This window comes from Anguilla rostrata, chromosome 9 (assembly GCF_018555375.3).
Source record: "Anguilla rostrata isolate EN2019 chromosome 9, ASM1855537v3, whole genome shotgun sequence".
Lineage (NCBI taxonomy): Eukaryota > Metazoa > Chordata > Actinopteri > Anguilliformes > Anguillidae > Anguilla > Anguilla rostrata.
The window spans coordinates 6,948,690-6,970,000 of record NC_057941.1 but is presented as its reverse complement, the minus strand read 5'-3'; the positions used below and the strand labels follow the sequence as shown (position 1 = coordinate 6,970,000).

General features: G+C 47.8%; 1 protein-coding gene and 1 long non-coding RNA gene across 2 annotated transcripts in view; one reads left to right on the top strand and one right to left on the bottom strand.

Annotated features, from left to right (window-relative positions):
• LOC135262786 (uncharacterized) overlaps positions 1 to 21,311 on the bottom strand; it is a 656,092-nt gene that overhangs the window by 78,230 nt on the left and 556,551 nt on the right. The gene's annotated exons all lie outside the window — the stretch shown is intronic.
• Positions 1 to 21,311, top strand: part of LOC135262521 (neurofibromin-like) — a 126,982-nt gene that overhangs the window by 22,545 nt on the left and 83,126 nt on the right. The window contains 16 exon segments of the mRNA XM_064349535.1: positions 688 to 794; positions 984 to 1,051; positions 2,202 to 2,277; positions 3,536 to 3,693; positions 4,477 to 4,650; positions 7,220 to 7,348; positions 8,578 to 8,652; positions 9,102 to 9,233; positions 12,125 to 12,259; positions 13,075 to 13,188; positions 13,529 to 13,608; positions 13,755 to 13,878; positions 14,325 to 14,571; positions 14,923 to 14,996; positions 15,945 to 16,028; positions 20,517 to 20,858. Coding sequence (XP_064205605.1) covers positions 688 to 794; positions 984 to 1,051; positions 2,202 to 2,277; positions 3,536 to 3,693; positions 4,477 to 4,650; positions 7,220 to 7,348; positions 8,578 to 8,652; positions 9,102 to 9,233; positions 12,125 to 12,259; positions 13,075 to 13,188; positions 13,529 to 13,608; positions 13,755 to 13,878; positions 14,325 to 14,571; positions 14,923 to 14,996; positions 15,945 to 16,028; positions 20,517 to 20,858 — 2,119 coding nt within the window.

Below are 21,311 nucleotides of genomic sequence, written 5' to 3'. Positions count from 1 at the left end.
TCTCACGATGTAGCCGAAAACACTACATGCTGTTCGATCCCGTGCTGTTACACAGGTGGTGGTAGGGGGGCGGGGGAGAGGGTTTGTGTGACTTCCATTCTCAGAAACATAGGCTAGCCGGAACGTCTTGTTAATCTGTTCGGCACGACAGCGATGGGGCGCGCGGGGCATTGCTTGCCGTTTAAAATGTCAGATGCTTTCAGGGGAAAAATGCCAAATACCTGTCACTTGACTTATTGCAAAATCTCAGTCGTATGGATCTGAACCCAGATATCGCACGGATTTCACACAGTGTACCGCCAACCACGCTGATTACATTTTGATGCGGTGATGTGAATGCCTGTGCGTGTGTGCGTGTGTTTGTGTGCGTGCGTGCTTGCGTGTGTGTGTGTGTATGAGAGAGAGAGAGAATATCCATATGAAATATGAAGAGGAAAATGGAACAGTATCATTAATTATACTTTAAAAAATAAATAATTTTTTTGTTGCTTTTTTAAAAACAAATATATTTTTTTATTTAGAAAGTTGCATGTGAAACTGCAGTCTGTGGATACAGGTTTCTGGTGCAGCAGTCTGCTTGCTATGCTGCTTGGGACCTTGCTGTAGCTCAGTCTGAGAGAGGGCATTTCCAGGTCCCTTGTTGTCTGTGAAGCTCTGACCCCCCCCCCCCCGCCCCGTCTCCTGTAGGTTGCAGGAGCTCACGGTCTGCTCAGAGGACACGGTGGACGTGCACGACATCGAGCTCATACAGTACATCAACGTGGACTGTGCCAAGCTGAAGAGGCTGCTCCAAGGTACGCGCTACGTACCCACGACTGGAGCCCAGCTACGATCTCAGTCTGACAATCTGCAAACCCAAACAGTTTTTACTATTTCATACAATAATCAAAAATATGTTTTAATATTTCACATTGAGCTGATGTAAATTGATTGATTGTTTTATATATTTGGGATTACTCTCTTTCTCTCTCTGTCCCCTCCAGAAACGGTCTTTAAATTCAAAGCACTGAAGAAGCCAGCACAGCTCAGCGTCATCAACAGTTTGGAAAAGGTCCGTTTCCACGAGTCTCTCAGGACTCACTGCTGCCACCTGGTGTCCATTTTTAGTAATGCTGTTCACTCAGGCTGCTCTGTTGCAATATTGTGCCTGGGAATCTCATTAAAACATTGATCCAGCAGTATGTTTTATATTTGACTATCTCTCCTTGAGTCTGAATATTAAGTATTATTGTGCAGGCATTTTGTTTCTCAGTGTTCTATAATGGGACACTCAACATAGTCAAACCTGTTAGATATATATGTATACAAATCTGAAGAATTACAACCGTACATTTCTGAATATGGGATTATGCCTGAGCAAGCTTCTTATTATCACTTAAGCCAAATGTAGACCTGGATAAAAAACCTGAAATGGTATCATCAAAAAGCCTTGCTAAAGAAAACTGTGTTCTAAAAGTGTTTGATTTACCCTCCTTAATGTTTGGGGCAAATACTTTTTTTTTTCTTCATTTTGCTCTGTTCTCCACAATTTTAGATTTGTAATCAAACAATTTTCCCGTAGTTAAGTGCAGATTATCAGCATTTATTTAAGGGTATTTGTATACATCTTGGTATCCCCATGTAGAAATTACAGCACTTTTTATACATAGTCCCCGCACTTCAGGGCACCATAATGTTTGGGACAAATGGCTTTACAAGTGTTTGTAATTATTCAAGTGTTTTTAATTGCTTCCTTAGTGCAGGTATAATGGAGCTTTCAGTATCTAGTCTTGATTCTAGGCTTTCGATTGCGTTTGGAGTCTGTTATCGGCATTTGTCAACATGACGATGACACTGTGCCAATGAAAGTCAAGGAAGCCATTACGAGACATATGAAAAATCAGAGATAGAAAAAAACAGTCAGAAACTTCGGCCAGACCTTCGGCTTACCAAAATCGACTGTTTGGAACATCATTAAGAAGAGAGCACCGGTGAGCTTAGTAATCGCAAAGGGCCTGGTAGGCCAAGGAAGTCCTCTACAGTTGATGACCAAATTATTCTCACCATAATGAAGAAAAACCCCAAACAGCTGTCCAACAGATCAGAATCACACTTCAGGAGGCAGGCGTGGATGTGTCAGTGGCTACTGTCCACCTAAGTCTTCACAAACAGACCTACAGAGTGTATAAAAACATCACAACATCTGTGTCTTCTTGCTGCAGGCCTTCTGGAACTGGGTGGAGAACTACCCGGATGAGTTCACCATGCTGTACCAGCGGCCACAGTTGGACATGGCGGGTGAGTGTCAGAGCCCCAGGGTAGTAAACAGACCTCGTTTTTGTTTTTCCCGCTTCTTCTTTTAAAAAAAAAATTAATTTCGGCACACAACGCGGGGCTGAGCATGTCCAGTTCCCTCCTTGATTGGCCGATTATCTGCGACCGCAGCCGCGTTCACGCGCGAAACCCCCGCTGGCGATTTGGGAGAGTGCAGAGGTGTCTGTGGTTCTCCTGCGGAACGCGTGGCGTCCCCACCAGTCTGCTCCCTTTCCCATCGCAGATGACAGCTAAGCTCGCACAGAGCGGAGTCGGAGGAAGACCCTTTCGTATGGGGCTTTAACGTGCAGTTCGTTGGCTCCTGGTCGACCAGCAGGGGTCGCTGGAGAGCGATGAAACATGGACCCTTAACCAACTGTACTCTGGGCAACACAATTGCCAATTGTGTGTTGCCCTGTGTAGCTACTGGCCACAGTTGGCCCTGTGACCGATAAAACTCCACTTGAGCTCCACCACGCTCAGATTTCCTCTGTGACAAACTTGGTTGTCTTTGACACTTGCAGCACCGCTATCTAATTGAGATAGTTACAGAATTTAGGAGATGATCTGCTGGCTGTAGTTGTTGTATAGTGCAATGTTTTAGGCGGCAGTGTAGTATAATGGCTAAGGAGTTGGTCTTGTAACCTAAAGGTCGCAGGTTCGATTCCACGGTAGGACACTGCCATTGTACACTTGAGCAAGGTACTTAACCTGCATTGCTCCAGTATATATCCAGCTGTATAAATGGATGCAGTGTAAGTCGCTCTGGATAAGAGCGTCTGCTAAATGCCTGTAATGTTTCTGCCCTCACCTCTCGTGTGGCAGTCGATCCCAGTAGCTGCAGCTGCTGTGTGAGGTCTTTTTGTGGTTATTGTTATTGTTAGCCTAGCAGCAGAAGTAGAACCGCAGGGCACCACCCAGGGGTTCAGAGCCCTCAGCGTCCCGGTGCACTGAGCCCTAGACCACACACGCTAAAGGGGGGGAGGGTGCGTGTAGTAGAGCATGCAACAGTCCCAGGTTGGGGATACCATGGCAACCTCATTTGAACAAGACCAGGTCAAAACCTAGTATATGGCTGGACCTCTCCGGCCAGCCAATGTTGGGTTGCTGTTGCGGTCCAGCCAAAAATGTAGAACTCCTGCTGTGTCAGTGGGCCCTGAAGAAGCAGTGTGTGTGAGAGAGTGTGTGTGTGTGGTGACCGTGACCGTGACCGTGACCGCGCGCTGGCCTCTGCCCCCTCCAGACTGCGCGGAGAAGCTGTTCGACCTGGTAGACAGCTTCGCGGAGAGCGCCAAGCGGAAGGCGGCGGTCTGGCCGCTGCAGATCATCCTGCTCATCCTGTGCCCCAACATCACGCAGGACATCTCCCGGGAGACGGTGGAGGAGAGCAAGGTCAACAAGGTGCGGCGGAAACACACGCAGGCTTACACAATGCTAGGCACACCCCACACGGTACACACACTGCCATGCATACGCACACGCACACACACTCACACATGTACACGCACGTACAGCCATACAAGCTTACCTGCACACACAGTCACACAGGATTGTTCTCACACACACGTGCACACACACACAAGCTTACACACGCATGCCCACACACACACAGGCATTGGGGGCACAGCAGCAGACTGCAGGGACATGCTGAGGGTACACACACACACACACACACACACTGGCTTACGCACGCATGCCCACACACACACAGGCATTGGGGGCACAGCAGCAGACTGCAGGGACATGCTGAGGGTACACACACACACACACACACATAAGCTTACACACGCATGCCCACACACAGGTATTGGGGGCACAGCAGCAGACTGCAGGGACATGCTGAGGGTACACACACACACACACACACACACACACACACACTGGCTTACACACGCATGCCCACACACACACAGGCATTGGAGGCACAGCAGCAGACTGCAGGGACATGCTGAGGGTACACACACACAACACACACACATAAGCTTACACACGCATGCCACACACAGGTATTGGGGGCACAGCAGCAGACTGCAGGACATGCTGAGGGTACACCACACACACACACACACACACACACACATAGGCTTACACACGCATGCCCACACACACACAGGCATTGGGGGCACAGCAGCAGACTGCAGGGACGTGCTGAGGTGGGTTTTTTTGGGGCCGCTCTCCTTGCAGAAGCTGTTCCTGGAGAACCTGCGGAAGGCGCTGCAGGGCCACGGGTGCAGCAAGCAGCTGACGGAGAGCGCGGCCATCGCCTGCGTCAAGCTGTGCAAGGCCTCCACCTACATCAACTGGGAGGACCACTCCGTCATCTTCCTCCTGGTGCAGTCCATCGTCGTGGACCTCAAGGTCAGCCACCGCGCCACCCGCTTGCCCCGTTCTGTTTTGTGCTTCATATGCAAAATGCGAATAGCAGGCAGTACCATTCTCTGATTGTGTAATTAGCTGTAGCCTTAGTAAAAAAAAAGATGTTAATTTCAGGCAGACTGCAGATGCACCAACATTCCCTCATTGGCCCCGAATTTTGTGCTCCGAGTTTTATGGACATACATCTGGCCCTGTGAGTTTTATTCTTTATAGTGGTCAAAGAATAGTCTAACCATATTTGTCAAATTTGACCAAGGTCTGATGCAGGCACTCAAGTTTTTTTTTTTTTTAACGAGGTTGCACTCAGTGGAGCTTGCTCACAGTTCAGTTGTCTTGAACTCGCAACCATTTTTGAACGTGCACCTCATCAGCCACGGCACCAATCGCTTCCCGTTCCCGTGGTAACTTACTCATTCGAGCTCTTCTTTTCTTTTATTCGACGCGTGAAATAAGCCACTAAAGACGTATATGTGATTTCCCCCTCGTTCGTGAACAAGGAAATAGCGTTTCTGGCTAGCGTAAAGTGTGTTGTTCCTAAGTGTGAGGGAGGCTGGAGGTCTACCACAAAGTGTGCGTTCTGGAATGGATAGTCACTTCGGGTTCGCTTCCCGGTAAATGGACTCGCTGCCGTTGTCACCGTAGTAGTGTCGTCAGTAATCAGGGCGAAAACTTTTAGCGACTGTTTTCAGAAGCCGATATGACGCGTTCTGGTCCAGAAACGTGCATCTTGTGTATCAAAGAGGCACTCGGGTTTGGAAGTGCAGTTGTATGCGTGTCATCCGGGTGAGCCGTTGCTAGGTGCGTGTTTGCACTTAAGGGAAGATCGCGCCAATAAGCGGCGGAGATATCATAAGTGTGACTGATTATGTGCTCCGTTGTATTTACTAAAATTCCCACAATTAACGAGGGTCAAATTTTTGCTTGAAATTTCTCCGCCTCTAAAGAGCAGACGTAAATACAGATGCAAGATGGAGACACAGTTATAGTCCTCCTAGATGCACTGAGAGAATCTTTACTACAAGAATCACATTATTTCAACTTCCTGAGCAAGAAACTCATCAAAAGGTACAGATTATTCATATGAATTATTATTATTTATAATTATTGCAGGCAAGCAATGAAGGCTGGGTGTTTGTCACAAGAACTATTGGCTAAAGTCACAGAGCAGTCTCATCATGGAAAAATGAAAAAAGGTAGAAATCAGTTGTTTGAAAACATGAACTTTTAAAATTAATTTAATTTATTAAGTTAACCAATAGATTTCATGGACAGCTGTGGGAAATGATTGAAATGACATGTGCAGCTGTAGCAACAGTAACAAGTGCTTGAAGTTTAAGTGTGCAGTTGTGGTACTAGTATATAATAGGAATCATTGCACTTGGATAGGCTGATGCGTTAAATTGTGTTTGTCCGTCACGGTAAGAGCAGACCTTTTGCCTTTAACAGAACATTGTTAGACAAAGAGCATACGGAGCATGCTGAAATTGCATTACTATAATAAAAATAAACAGGGTTACTGTGTGTTTGTTTTTATTTCTTTATAGATTTGGTACATGTTGCGAGGTTTCAATCTTTTGAGTGCCTACAGCAGGAGCACTCGGCATCAACACTGTCGACAGGAGTCGTCAAACATTCGATTGCAACAGCTGACTGCAGGCTGCCTTGTAGTTGCCAGCCATTCAAAACTTCTGAGAAATCACGGAAAATTTTTAATTTGTGGAAAATCGTGGAATCTGTGACACCTGCGACTTCTGTGACTAACACCAAGCCGTAGAAATAATTGCTCCTGTGGGAGAAATACAAGATGACCTGTGACCTCCCGCACTATGTTTCCATTCCGTCCCGGCAGTAGTCCAGCTTCATGCGGCATTGCCCTGTTTTGCATCTGGATTCATTCAAACGGCAGTCGTCGCCACAGCTGGAAAATCACAGTACACATTTTGCCCCGCTTTGCTCATAGTGTTGGGTACGCTCTTACTTGGCACCAGAAGATACATCAGTTTCCCCACATCCAACGAAGATACACAGCACAGTGTTCAGTGTTCAAACAAACTCTTGCTCAGTTTATTTGAGTCCACTATGGCCAGAATGGACTCATCTGAACTTGGTTAGAGTTGAATTAACACTGGACATTTTGCTGTGGATTCAATACACTAAACATGAGTGTTTAGTTCTTTTTTTCTTGAACTGAGCTTTTTAGGCTCTGCTTCATGTGCAAAATGCGAATAGTAGGCAGTGCCATTCTCTGATTATGTAATTAGCTGCAGCCTTATTAAATAAGACGCTAATTTCAGGCAGACTGCAAATGCACCAACATGCCCTCATCGGCCCCGAATTTTGTGCTCCGAGTTTTATGAACATAAATCTGGCCCTGTGAGTTTTATTCTTTATAGTGGTCAAAGGATAACCGTATTTGTCAAATTTGACCAAGGTCTGATGCAGGCACTCAAGTTTTTTTAACGAGGTTGCACTCCGTGGAGTGTGCTCACAGTTCAGTTCTGTTGAACTCGCAACCATTTTTGACTGTGCACCTCACCTGCCTCCCCATCAGGCACTGCTCTTCAACCCAGCCAAACCCTTCTCACGCGGGGCGGGCAGCCAGAGCGCGGATGTGGACCTCATGATCGACTGTTTCGTTTCCTGTTTCCGCATCAACCCTCACAACAACCAGCACTTTAAGGTTAGTCAATAACTCTCAACCACCAGCACTTTAAGGTTAGTTGAGAACCTTCACAACCACCAGCACTTTAATGTTAGTCTGTAACCTTCACAACTACCACCAGCACTTTAAGGTTAGTCTGTAACCCTCACAAGCACCAGCACTTTAAGGTTAGTCTATAACCCTCACAACCACCAGCACTTTAAGGTTAGTCTGTAACCTTCACAACTACCACCAGCACTTTAAGGTTAGTCTGTAACCCTCACAACCACCAGTACTTTAAGGTTAGTCAAAAACCCTCAACCACCAGCACTTTAAGGTTAGTCAGAAACCCTCACAACCACCAGCACTTTAAGGTTAGTCAAAACCCCACACAACCACCAGCAGCACTTTAAGGTTAGTCAAAAACCCTCTCAACAACCACCAGCACTTTAAGGTTAGTCAGAAACCCTCACAACCACCAGCACTTTAAGGTTAGTCAGAAACCCTCACAACCATCAGCACTTTAAGGTTAGTCAGAAACCCTCACAACCACCAGCACTTTAAGGTTAGTCAAAAACCCTCTCAACCACCAGCACTTTAAGGTTAGTCAAAAACCCTCTCAACCACCAGCACTTTAAGGTTAGTCAAAAACCCTCAACCACCAGCACTTTAAGGTTAGTCAAAAACCCTCTCAACCACCAGCACTTTAAGGTCTGTAACTCTTACAACAGATTGCATTATTAGTATAATACCCTGCGGTTAAGCCTAGCCTGATTTAAATTGCACTAATCACCAAGGTCATGGCTGTAAGTTCAAATGCCAAAGCTGCAAGGCTTATGGTAGAAATTTATGAACTCCTGTTCACTAATACTTTCCTATTGTTATTGCCATTTTCAACAAAACTGTACCTGCTCTTAATATCTGCAAAAATAAACATTAATAATGACTGAACAGTCACATTATTTTAATATAATTTACACCTATTTACTCAAAGAATAATTAACCATGGATACAAGTAATTGATCCGGGTAGCTTGATTTGAAACTCTCTCTAGGTTTACTTTCTACAGAAAAGTATTATCCAAACTTTTTCAATATGAATAAAAATACATACCTCAAATGTATTAAAATGAGCAAATGTTTTACCTCTGGCAGTTTTGTTTGATAAAAATGCAGCTTAACACACAATGCTAATTTTTAGATAAAAATAATAGATTGCATTTATGGATGAACTTTGGTCTCATCATCACTTCTTTGCTCCTTTCTCAGGTGTGTCTGGCCTCCTCGTCCCCGCCCACCTTCCACTTTGTCCTGGTCAACTCCCTGCACCGGATCATCACTAATGTAAGAGCCAACCGTACGCACGCACGCACACACACACGCACACACACACACACACACACACACACACACACACTACAGCTGCAGTCAATCAACTAACTGTGCATTCCACTTGGGCACACATACACACACCTCTACTGTCCCTCGCAGTAGACACACCTGTACTGTCTCTCACAGTAAACTCACCTATACTGTCTCTCACAGTAATCACACCTGTACTGTCTCCTGCAGTGGGGACACAGGGCACAGCTGACTCCTTGCACACACAGGCACATAACAGTGTGGTCATGTAAGGCGTGGCACCGTGCACCCTACACCCTGAGAGGACTCACTCACTCCTCCTAAGACAGAGCAGGGGATTCACATCAATGTCTCTCCACACCCCCCTGCTGCACCCCAGGTCCGAACCCAGAAAATGGCTTTTGAATTTTGTCCCTTCTCGCTCCCTGTAGTCTCCCCTGGACTGGTGGCCCAAGATTGACGCGGTGTACACGTACTCCGGCGAGCTGCGCACCATGTTCTCAGAGACGCTGGGCCGCGTGATGCAGGGGTACAGCACACACCCCCCCCTGCGCATGACACCGGTGAGTCTGAGGCCAAATGCCTCTCCCCTCTCATACACAGCACACACACACACACACATACGCATGCACATACATACACAAACACATACATACACACACACACACACACAGGCACACACAGGCACACACACACACACAAACATATGCATGCACATACATACACACACATACACATATGCACATACATACACACACAAACACACGCATGCGTGCACACACACACACACACACAAACACGTATGCACGCACACACACACACACACACACACACACCCTCCTACATGCATGCACTCACATACACACACACACCTACGTGCATGCACGCACATACATATACACACACACAAACACACACACACACACCCTCCTACACGCATGCACTCACGTACACACACACACCTATGTGCATGCACACACATACACACACACACACAGTCTCATGCACACACACATATACACACATACACACGTTCAGACAGAAAGACATATGACACTGCTGATAGGCATGTGGCTGTTTGATTGGACCGTGAGGTTCTGACGCTGTGACCTCAGGCCACGCTAAGGTCCAATCACTGGAGGCGTGTGACAGACTCCGCCCCCTCCCTGAGGAAACAGCTTGTTTCTTTATGAGTCAGAGCCCAAGGCTTTCTCACCTTATCTGCAGGTGTCCCAACAGAGGGGTGTATAAACCCTACTGTGCGTTTCCCCCATGGACTGGATGACTGGGCCACAGGCGCCCTCTGGTGGTCATGCTCCAGTCTGGCTTCCCAAAGGTCGTGTCCTCTGCAGTTTGTGTCGAGGAGGGTAGGGACTGGGGAGAGGTGTGCGATGCTAGAGCAGTGGGGGTCCAGTCTTTCCTTTTCCCCGCACTTCACACTCTGGCCTGATGGCTTTGTGGGGTGACAGAAGGTGCTCATTTTTTTTTTTTTGCGACGTGCTGCTCTGCTCAGGTTCCTGCTCTCTGACGGAATTGACTCCATGGTGCTTTGTCTTCTGTCTGCTTCTTATTTTCACCCTCCCCTCCCCGCTCTTTTTACCGCCCGTCCATCAGATGCCAGCCAGTCACTGTTTTGCATGGCAGTGGGCCTCTGTCGCTGTACGTAAGTACTGTGTGACTCCTCCCCCAGCCCCCAGCTGCCACAGGAAAGAGCCCCTGTCATTGGCCTTTTCTGTGGTCAGTCAAAGCGTGCACACGCCCTCCTCTCTCTCTCTCTCTCTCATGTCAGCTGGCTTTGTGCTGGCTCGTGTAGCATGCTTTGTAGCCTTCTGTTTGATTAATTAAATTTATTTTTTTACGCTGTGGTTTCTCCTCTCCGGGAATGTTTCGGTTTGCCGGTGCCTTGTGCTGAGGAGTGTCGGCTTGGATCGGAACCCTCTGTGCCCCCCCTGCTTTGATCTGCCCCCCCTCCCCTCCCCCCCCAGCCCCCCCCGCCCGTCCCCTGATCAGTGGCATGTTTTTCCACATTTGTGCTGAGGTGGAAGTTACGCTGTGTCTCCCCTAGGTGGCGCCGTGCGTCTTTTTGATATGCGCACTGTTCTGTGGAACGCAATCCAAACGTTGCGGAGGGGAAAAGCGGGGCAGCAGGGTCGCCTGGGTTTCGGATCACGTTAACGGGTCAGCCTCCTCCGCCACCTGCGGACTGGAGTGTGGCCACCAGGGGGCGCAAGGGAGCCGAGTCTCTGCCCACCTTTCCTGTGCTGCCTCTAGGGTGGCTTGGCGGGAGTCCTTTTTCACCCTTGAGCGCAGACAGCCGAGTCAGTGTGTGTGTGTGGGCTTGCGGCCCAAGCGGAAGCCGTGCGGTGATAGGTCACTCCTGGAGTCCGTTGGGCTCGGAAGGCTTCGTGTAAAAGCGCACAGTCATGGTCGGAGAGCCCGGCCCCCTGAACGTGGTGGTGTGCTGTGGCCCCACGTGCCCCTCTGGCTGATTCGCTGCTCGCTGTTGTGATGTTTGGATTCTGTCTGTCGGATGGAACTTCTTACAGCCTTGAGATGAGACCAACGGTCTGTGGCAGACACTGCAGCAGAGATGGGACGGGGCGCACGGATATGAGGTGCAGGAAGAAGTGGCGACTTTGAATTTGGCTTTATTCCGCCATTTTACTGGATTGCGGGAGCTTGGTCTTGTTGTGGAGGGGAAATGACGGGCTTGATGAGCTGAGCTTTTGGACCTTTCTCCTCCTGGTGCAGAACACTGTCCCAGTGTATGGAGTTAAAGTCCTGACCTGTGATTTATTTGAACGTGACCGCGATCCCGCGGGAGGTGAATTCAGCGGATTTCTGAATTCTGAGAGCCGCCGTGCCCATGATTTTGATTGGCACTGCTGTTTTTTGCCGGCATATGTTTTTTGAGTTATGAGTTATAGGTTTTTTTTTTCAGTCTGGCTCACTGGGGTGTAAGCCAGGCTATGGCGCAACCACGGCGCGGTCTGGGCCCGTTCCGGGCGCAGGCCGCGCACTTCCTGTCTCGTTTCCCCCGCTTCCTGTTTCGTGGCCGAGCGGCCGAGACGCCCGTAAGACGGCGTTCTTGTCCGAGGAGCGTCCCGCGACTCTGCGGCGTGTTGGGGCCGCGCCCCTCTCACCCCCCCGTCACTGTGGGTCTCTCTCTCTATTTTGGGATTTGCGGACCCGAAACGCGATTTGTGGAGCCGACGGGAAGTGAAGACCTGAGGGCTGTGTGTGTGTGTGTCAATCCTTTACTGCCTGTCTCTGAACCCCACCTCCCGCACACTCCCCCACCCCACCGTCTCCTCCTCCAGCGAAAACATTTAACCGTAAATAATTCTCACTCTCTCCCCCCCCCCACCCTCCCCTTTGTTTTCTCTCCGCCCACCCCTTCCTTTCTCCTCTTTTTTTTGTTCTTTCTCTCTCCCTCTCTCTCTCTCTCTCTTAGAGTCTCACCTTTAAAGAGAAAATGACCAGCCTTAAATTCAAGGAGAAGACGACGGACCTGGACACCAGGAGCTACAAGTACCTGCTGCTGGCCATAGTCAAGCTGATCCACGCCGACCCCAAACTCATGCTGCACGTGAGTACCGCCTTAACCACAGCCAGAGAGTCCTGTCATGCCTTCCTTTTGTTTTTGGAAGGTTTTTACCTTTTGGGTGGAAATGAGAATTTATGGAATGATGCGGTTGAGATGGAAACTGTGCCATTTCTCACCCAGATTCCCTGTTTCAACATGTCTGTTGAGAGAAAAGCGGTGCCAAATCCATCTGATTTTCTAGACAAGGCCCAAAGCTTGTATTTTTAACTTTTTTTAACTTATTAGTGTGGCCTAGGTTATACTTCCTCTTGGCTAGTGTAAATTTGCAGTGTGCTTTTGTTTTTTTGGGGGGGTTTTGTTCAGTTGTTTTAAGGGATTATGTTTGAGCCGCTTGACTGGGTGAGATTTTCTCACATTATCCCAGCGTTAGGATTATTTCTGCTTTTGAGGGGCCGGTTAGCTTGGCTGTGAGCTCTGTGTTGGTCAGTGCTGAGTTTCACAGCGTGAGCAGGACTGTACTGGTCTGTTTAACGTGTCCCTGAAGTTCAGATCCTTGTGCAGTATGATAGCCTGCCTGTTCATGGTGGTGTGTTAAAGTCAGAGAGGTGGTTCCTCTCGTGTGGTCTGTGTGGACTTGTTGACCGCTTTGAAATGGGAACTGGACTGAGCGTGTTTTCTTTGCGTGTGTGTGCGTGTGCGTGCGTGTGCGTGCGTGTGCGTGTGCGTGCGTGCGTGCGTGTGCGTGTGTGTGTGTGTGTGTGTGTGTGTGTGTGCTGTGCATGCGTGCATGTGTGTGTGTGTGTGTGTGTGTGTGGGTGTGTGTGTGTGTGTGTGTGTGTGTGTGCACGGTGTTGCAGAACCCCGGTAAGCAGGGCCAGGAGATCCAGAGCAGCACAGTGGAGCTGATCACAGGCCTGGTTCAGCTGGTTCCTCTGGCCAGCATGGCGGAGATCGCTCAGGAGGCCATGGAGGTGAGACCCGTCAGACGCTTAAACTGGGGTCCTGACTCTCTGGGGTCATTTAAAGATCCCATGGCACCTTGTGAAAGAGGACAGCTGTTGACCCTGGTGTCCTGACCAAATTTCCAAAAACCAGCTCTCTACATCTGGCCTCCTAATCACCCCCTATAGCTATTAGGCCACAATATCCCTTGCATAGCACCCACAACCCAGGCCATCACTGCCATAGAGAATTGAGCTTTCTGTTGACCTGCTTGGTTAAACAAACACTAAATAAAATGTATTTTGTGCACAGTTCAGCATCTTCACCTTGTTACTGATGGAGCTTCTTTCCTTGCCTTTCGTTGGCCAGGCTTTGTTAGTCTTGCATCAGCCGGAAATCATTGAGCTGTGGAATCCAGACGCTCCCATCGAGACCTTCTGGGACATCAGGTAGGAGGAGCTGTGCAGTGAGTGTGTAGCTCAGAGTGAGAGGGTGTGTGTGGGGGGGTTATGGGGACCCTGTGCTTAGCGTGGAGAGGTGGCGTGTTACTCTGCTGATTGTGATGTCATAGCTTAGATGGCTGTTGTCTGTGTAGCTCTCAGGTCCTGTTCTTCATTTGTAAGAAGTTGATTGGACACCAGATGATCAACAGCACAGAGATTCTCAAGTGGCTGCGGGAGATCCTCATCTGCAGGAACAAATTCCTTCTCAGGAACAAGGTGAGGAGCATTGTGGGAAATGTAATATGCATTAGTGTCTCACTGGCATGCCAAAGAGAGGCATTTCTACTGTTTGCACTGGTAAAGGTCAGAGGAAGGATCCTTTTCTTGGAGTTTGCAGTCAAATACCTTTGCGCTGTGAGATGGCAAATGTCAGGGGTGAGCTTATTTTTTGTTAGCATCAAGAACCAACATTACTATTTCCTAAGGTGTTGTACAAAATATATATTTTTAAATTTGCTAAAATCTGATGCCCTTTGGGGGGGGGGGGGTGACCTTTACATAGGAACAACATGGGTAATGTAGTTTTACTGTCTTCTTGTGGTCATACTACAAGGGGCCATCACTGTATCTGTTGTGATGCACCCTGAGGTAGGAGCAATGATTGATAACGCGGTCTAGACGAGTCACACGTGTGTGCCCCCCCAACCCCCCCCCCCCCCCAGGAGAGCGCCACCATGGGAAGCGGGATCCCCATCTGCAGGCAGGCGCAGACCAAGCTGGAGGTCTGCCTCTACATGTTCCTGTGGAGCCCCGACATGGAGGCTGTGCTGGTGGCCATGTCCTGCTTCCGCCACCTGTGCGAGGAGGCGGACATCCGCTGCGGCGTGGACGAGGTGCCCGTCCAGACCATCCTGCCCAACTACAACACCTTCATCGAGTTCGCCTCCGTCAGCAACATGATGTCCACAGGTCTGTAATCAGTCACCCCCGTCATCGTCATCGTCGTCTCGTGTGTTTGCGCCGATTTTACATTTCACACGTTAGTGTCTAGGAAACGGTTTTCTTCCTTATATAGACCTTCCCTTTACTTTTAGTCCTCTTTTTTCAAAAGAAGATGAAATATGTTGCCGTTGCCTGCATAGATCTGGCATTTCTTGTCGTGTCCCTCGTACTGAAACGAGATGAAACATTCAACCTGTCATCTGCTGGACTGCCACTAGAGGGCAGAGCAACGTTGCGCGAAGGCGGCTGAGGACGGGTGCGGTCCTGAGGGCTCGGAGAGGCCGTTACTGAACGGGCTCTGTGCTTGTGTGCCCGCAGGTCGCACCGCCCTGCAGAAGCGAGTGATGGCGCTGCTGAGGAGGATAGAGCACCCCACCGCTGGAAACACAGAGGTGAGCGCAGTCCGGCTGCACAGACACCTGTCCAGCTGCGCAGACGCTTGTCCAGCTGCGCACTCGAGTGTGTGAGGCCCGTAAACCTGTCCAGAGCTGACCCAGTCAGCTGCTGCGTGTCACGCCTGATACTGGTCATCTCGATTAGACACAGTACCTTGTACACGCATTAAAATCCCTTATCTGAAGGCAAGGCAAGCTTATTGTATGGCATATTTTACACGAAATGTAATTCAGAGTGCTTTACATCAGACATTAGAAAAGAAGAACAGGAAAACTGCTCAGTTGATATGGAGGAAGCCTATATCTGGTTTTTCATACGTTGCAGATGCTTTCGTGTGAGTTCCATGTCTAATACAAATGTGAGCTTATATGAAGAATCACTTCCCTGTCATGTTCGGAATCCTTCTCTTTTTTGTGAGGCTTAGATAGTTAACCCTTTGCATGAAACAGTACACTCAATGGGATGAATTGTGTGCATTTCCTGACTGTGGTTGCGTGTGCGAGTTATTTTCCAGGTAATGAGACTAACTCACTGACCTAGCTCATGTGAGAGGGTTCTGCAGTAGTGAGTGGGTTCTCCAGTAATGTGAGAGGGTTCTGTGGTAATGTGAGAGGGTTCTGTGGTAATGTGAGTGGGTTCTACAGTAATGTGAGAGGGTTCTGTGGTAATGTGAGAGGGTTCTGCAGTAGTGAGAGGGTTCTGTGGTAATGTGAGAGGGTTCTGTGGTAATGTGAGAGGGTTCTGCAGTAGTGAGAGGGTTCTGCAGTAGTGAGTGGGTTCTCCAGTAGTGAGAGGGTTCTGTGGTAATGTGAGAGGGTTCTGCAGTAGTGAGAGGGTTCTGCAGTAATGTGAGAGGATTCTGCAGTGGTGAGTGGGTTCCAGTCGGGTGATTTCTCACATGGGTGAGAGAGGCTCTTCTCAGGAGTGCTGTTTTTCTCCCACAGGCCTGGGAGGACACACATGCAAAGTGGGAGCACGCCACTAAATTAATTCTTAATCATCCAAAGACCAAAATCGAGGATGGGCAGGTAAGCATGGCCCCCTGAATCCCCTATCATCGCACTGAGAGCATGCAGATGACGTTATTCTACTGCGTAGCATTTGCTTGTGGCCTGAAAAAACGACGCTGTTGAGACATTTGTAGTGGACAACATGAAGTGGACGAGCCAAGCAACGAACAACAAGTTGAGCATCAGAAAAGCAATCATGAATATGATAAAAGGCGGGCGTGATAAAAGTTGTATGCCCTGTTCTGATTGTGATTAGCAAAAACTGAAGGGTCTAACTCTTACCTAAGTTTAAGCATAGATCCAGCTCCCTCAATCAAAAACTTCTACCCTTTCCCAAGTTCCATAATTATATCAGGGCTCGACTTTAAGGACAGTGTTCTACTTGGCCCAGGTCGCCTGCATTTCCATCTGCCCAGCTGCCAAAAGAAATATAACCACCTTAAGGAGAGTACAGACTATTTTTATTAAAATGTGTCAAAATGCCAATCTACAGCCCTGGTTGCAAAAATGTCCTTTATTAAAACTGAAAATCTTGCCAGTCGCCCCAGCAAATTATGGACAAGCTGTAAATCTTTTGGTTTAGGCCAATCGCAGATGCAAAATGTTGGAAATCATGGATGACTTTTTTGCCTGGGGACTTTGAGTTTACAGGCGAGATGCTTGCAGTTTGACAGATGATAAAACAATTGTCCTATACCGATAAGACTGCGAATATCTAGCTACTTCGTTAGCTTTCTTGCAAGTGACTTGAAAGAATTGAGGAAATATTGGATAGCATTGCTTTGAAATACATCTTATGTCATTTCGGTGAAGCAAGATAGCCTATATTGTTTGTAGTACCGTAACTTGGCGTCATTTTGATATCAATACTTTGAGTAACTTGCATTTTGTACGCTGAAAACGTGTTTTTATGAGATTCATTTCTTTTTGCAAAGCGTTTTATTATGAGAGTGAGAAATGCGAAGTGACACTGTAAGAAACGGTTGTGGATTATCGCTATCCTTGTGTGAATTTGTACAGTCTGATGAGCGTGTACTGTTTAGCAGTTTCGGTTTGCTGTATATGTAAAACAGTGGCTGTGACAAAGGGTGCGGTGGCGTATAAGTGTAAAACGTATCAGAAACGCATATGAAATATGGCCAGTATATGTACTCACGGATTTGACGTCCATCCAACGAGCCTTGACTGACAAAAGAATCAGCAAGCCCGTAGAATTATAACTCCCTAGGTCGCAACTTGTGTAGCCTTCTGTCCTGCTCCGCTGTCTGTTATTTCGTGGAGATGCACTTTTAGTGTTTGTAAGGTTTATAAGGCATTTTGATAGGCTTATCTGCAGGTAGGAATCCTCTTCGCTGTTTTGCTAAACTAGAACCGGAAAACATGATAGTGGAGCAGACGCATATGTCCCAGCAGGCTTTACATATGAGAAAATAACAACAGTGTGAGAGAAATTAGGATGAAATTATGAAATTGCGTAGTTGAAACAATATGTTTTTAGCAGAATGGGCATGTAGGTGAAGGTTGACATGATCACGGAGTATAGTTCGAAGTAAATGGAGTGACCATGAGCGAGCTTATATTCCTTATCGAACGGTATATATAACAGTCGCTATAAAGTGCCAGCTGTTAAAGTGGGAGGTTAAGTAACGTGTGAAATCTATTGCACTCTTGTGTGGCATGATAGAGAACTGGGCGAGGTAACATGAATGTAGAAACGTGGCGTTTGCTGATAAGAAGGTTTTGTACAGTACAGTGAAGAAATGCAGTTAGTAGAAATGGCATAGCTGTGAACTTGTGTAACTTTTTAATAAAAGGAATACATTTGCTGTCATGAAATGCATATGGGTGGCCATGAGTGAGTTTTGGTAAAGCAAATATAAGCGTAAGAGAACGTTAGTGTAAAAGGAAATTATCTTCCTGAGGACGAGGCGGGATTCAATCGTTCAACCGGAGGTTTACCAGTCTGTGACTTTGTTAGGGCAGCATCATGACATAGCTATGCAATGCGTGGAATATCATTAGCAAACCTGTCCGTGGTTTTAAAGAAGAACACAGGCCAGTAAGCACAGAAGAGCTCCCGTTGAATCCATATGGCTTTGCAATATTGTAGCCGGTTAACAATTGAACGTGCAGACGGTACGTCATAATACAGTTTGGGGAATGGCTGGTAGATATGGTGCAAAAGCAATAATTGAGAAGTAGTAGACAATTATTAGTGAGGGTAAAAGCAGGTTAAAGAAACGCGTTCCTAGCTGGGCTTGAACCTCGGACCCTGTGTTCCCAAGATTGTGACCTTACCCACTAGGCCACAAGCGGTCTAGCTGTTTGTACTGAAAATGGGTAAAAAGGTACGGGTATTTTGCGCGTGTATGCAAGTTTTTCATTGGGTCGTGTAGGTGAAGATTTGGCGGGTGTCGGTAAAATGTCCAATGGGGAGACATGTTATTAGTGGGATAGGCGGCAGGAAAAATAAGAATGAGAGAAGAAGAAAGAAGAAGAAAGAGAAGAAGAAGGAGAAAACGCAAAATCCCCTTAGTTTGGGGCTTTATTGTGTGGACATGTGAAGTTGTTTATGAAATCTGTCTGTTTAAATGGGGTCAGAATGTACAGAATTTTGGGCTGAGAGTCTGTGGCTGTTGTGGTTATTTCTGTGGGGAACCCTGAAAAGTGCCAAACTCTCGGTGCTGTATAGGTATGGGGTATGCCCCCGCCAAGGCGTAACTTGGCGGGATGGCATACCTGCCATCCCAATGAGTTGGGTAGATGGCTATCATTAGCATTTTAATGTTACTTGAGTAAATAGCCATTTTATCTTACAAGTAAATATGACAAGCAAATTGAGATGTTAAAAATATATAAATGACGGTTAAAAAAATTGATGAACGATCGCTGTATGGCTATACAGTAGGTTAGGTTGTGGTAAGGAGGCGTCAGTGCAAAAATGAATGATTTATTAAGCTGTAATGTTAGTTATTGATGAGATAGTTTCGGTTGGGAAAGGACGGCTGTAAAGTTGGTTATTTAAATGAAATCTTTGGTACAAACATTAAGGAATGGTCAAGCTGTAACATTCGTGATTGATAAGCAAGCGTCGGTACAGAAATAAGTCGTTGCGCAGTTTTCCTTAACGCTCTTCGGTAAAAAAAACATCTCTTTCTCCTCGACCCAAATAAGATGCTTATTTAGGGTGCGGGTACGATTGGGGAAAGCGAGGGATCAATCAACTCGCCCGAACAAATCTCATATTGGTCACTGGGGCGACACATAGCTCAGGAGGTAAGACCGATTGTCTGGCAGTCGGAGGGTTGCCGGTTCAAACCCCGCCCTGGGCATGTCGAAGTGTCCTTGAGCAAGACACCTAACCCCTAACCCCTAACTGCTCTGGCGAATGAGAGGCATCAATTGTAAAGCGCTTTGGATAAAAGCGCTAATAATGCAGTCATTACCATCCATTGTAAACGCTTGATAAGCGCTTTGGAAAATTAAAAGGGGCTATATAAATAGCCAGTCCATTTACCATGGTCCTGGGCCAGTGGGAGCTCCTTAATGTTGAGACCTGTGTGTGGTTAACTTCCGAATTCACCTTCCCATTGAAATATGACGGCCGATTAGTCATGCGGTTTTACGAGTCGTGGTTTGCTGTTATCAGGAAGTTCGCCCGCCTGACCGTTCCGTTTCAGCTGAAGGAGAACTACTACGGATCCTGCACTCCCAACAGTTGAACTTTCTGTGACATATCGTGCTTCTTGTTCATTGTCTAAATGCTCCACTTTCTTGGAAGGCCTCGCGTACGAACGAGGGCTGCACATTGTCCACGACGTCCTGCGGCTAGGGGTTTCAGTCCGCGCGCTTTCGTTTTTCTCGTTCTGCTTTTTTTTGCCGTCTGCAAGCGCTGAGCGTCGCGTGACTGCACGTTCTTAATAGATAGTCAGCGCTGAGGTTTTTCTCCCCAGAACCATTTCCCGCCACCTCTGAAATTAGAATGTGTGCATAAAGTATAATTAAAGAGAAACAGACACAAAGCAAGTCAATACAATTCACGGAGGCGATGGTCATTACTGTACTCGATGATTATCATTGCGGTACAGTATATCCCCAGCCCCAGTGCGTACAGTGCTTTCTGCCTGTGGATTGGCTGACGACTTGTCCTTGTGCTGTGTGGGTCAGAGAGAGAGAGAGAGCGTGTGCACGGGTGCATCCTTGTGTGTGCTGACACGCATGTCCCGAGTGTGCGTGTTCGCACGGTTGCGTGTGCGTGTGCATATGCGTGCCTCGTGCAGTGCTTTCTGCCTGTGGATTGGCTGGCGTCTTGTCCTTGTGCAGTGTGGGTGAGAGAGAGAGGGTGTGCGCGAGCGTGTCTGATGGTGCGTGTGTAGCGTCCCTGTGCGTGTCCTGAGTGTGCGTGTTCACGCGGTTGCGTGTGCGGTTGCGTGTGCGTGCCTTGTACAGTATGGGGGGGGGGGGGGGTTGTAACGCCCCGGGTAACGCTCCGCTTTTTTGGCGCAGGAGTGGATCAACATGACGGGCTTCCTGTGCGCCCTGGGCGGCGTGTGCCTGCAGCAGCGCAGCATGCCCGGCCTGGCCACCTACAGCCCGCCCATGGGCCCCCTGAGCGAGCGCAAGGGCTCCATGGTCTCCATGGGCTCCGGCGAGGGCAACGTGGACACGCCCCTCAGCAAGTTCCTGGACCGGCTGCTGTCGCTCATGGTGTGCAGCCACGAGAAGGGCCTGCAGATCCGCACCAACGTCAAGGACATGGTTGGGCTGGAGCTGAGCCCCGCCCTCTACCCCATGCTCTTCAACAAGCTGAAGAACAGCATCAGCCGCTTCTTCGACGCGCAGGGCCCGGTGAGAGCCGCTCGCCACGCCCCCCTCGCCCCGGATCCCAAAAGCACTGACCACTTAAAACATGAAAATAGTTTTTTTAAGTGTTACTTCTTCTTTTTTTTTCGACTGGACCGCAACAGCAGGGGGGCCAGCCCTATAAACGCAAATGTCTGTCACTGAGTGACTGAGTGAGTGATGAAGTTACACCGCACATGTCTGTGACTGAGTGTTTAGTTTAGTTTAGTTTAGTTTATTTGACAATTATTAAAACGCATGTTACAGCAAGTCATGCATCCTAAAATTATCAAGGATAGCACAAAAACTCACAGACTTATTTCCATTGTGATCCTTGGTCTCAGCACATAATATATACGTAAACATTATTATCATTAGCCTACATCATTAGAAGTAAAACTAAACAAAATTCAACATTGTTAATAAAATATCTTACAAAATGTACAGATTGTACATACA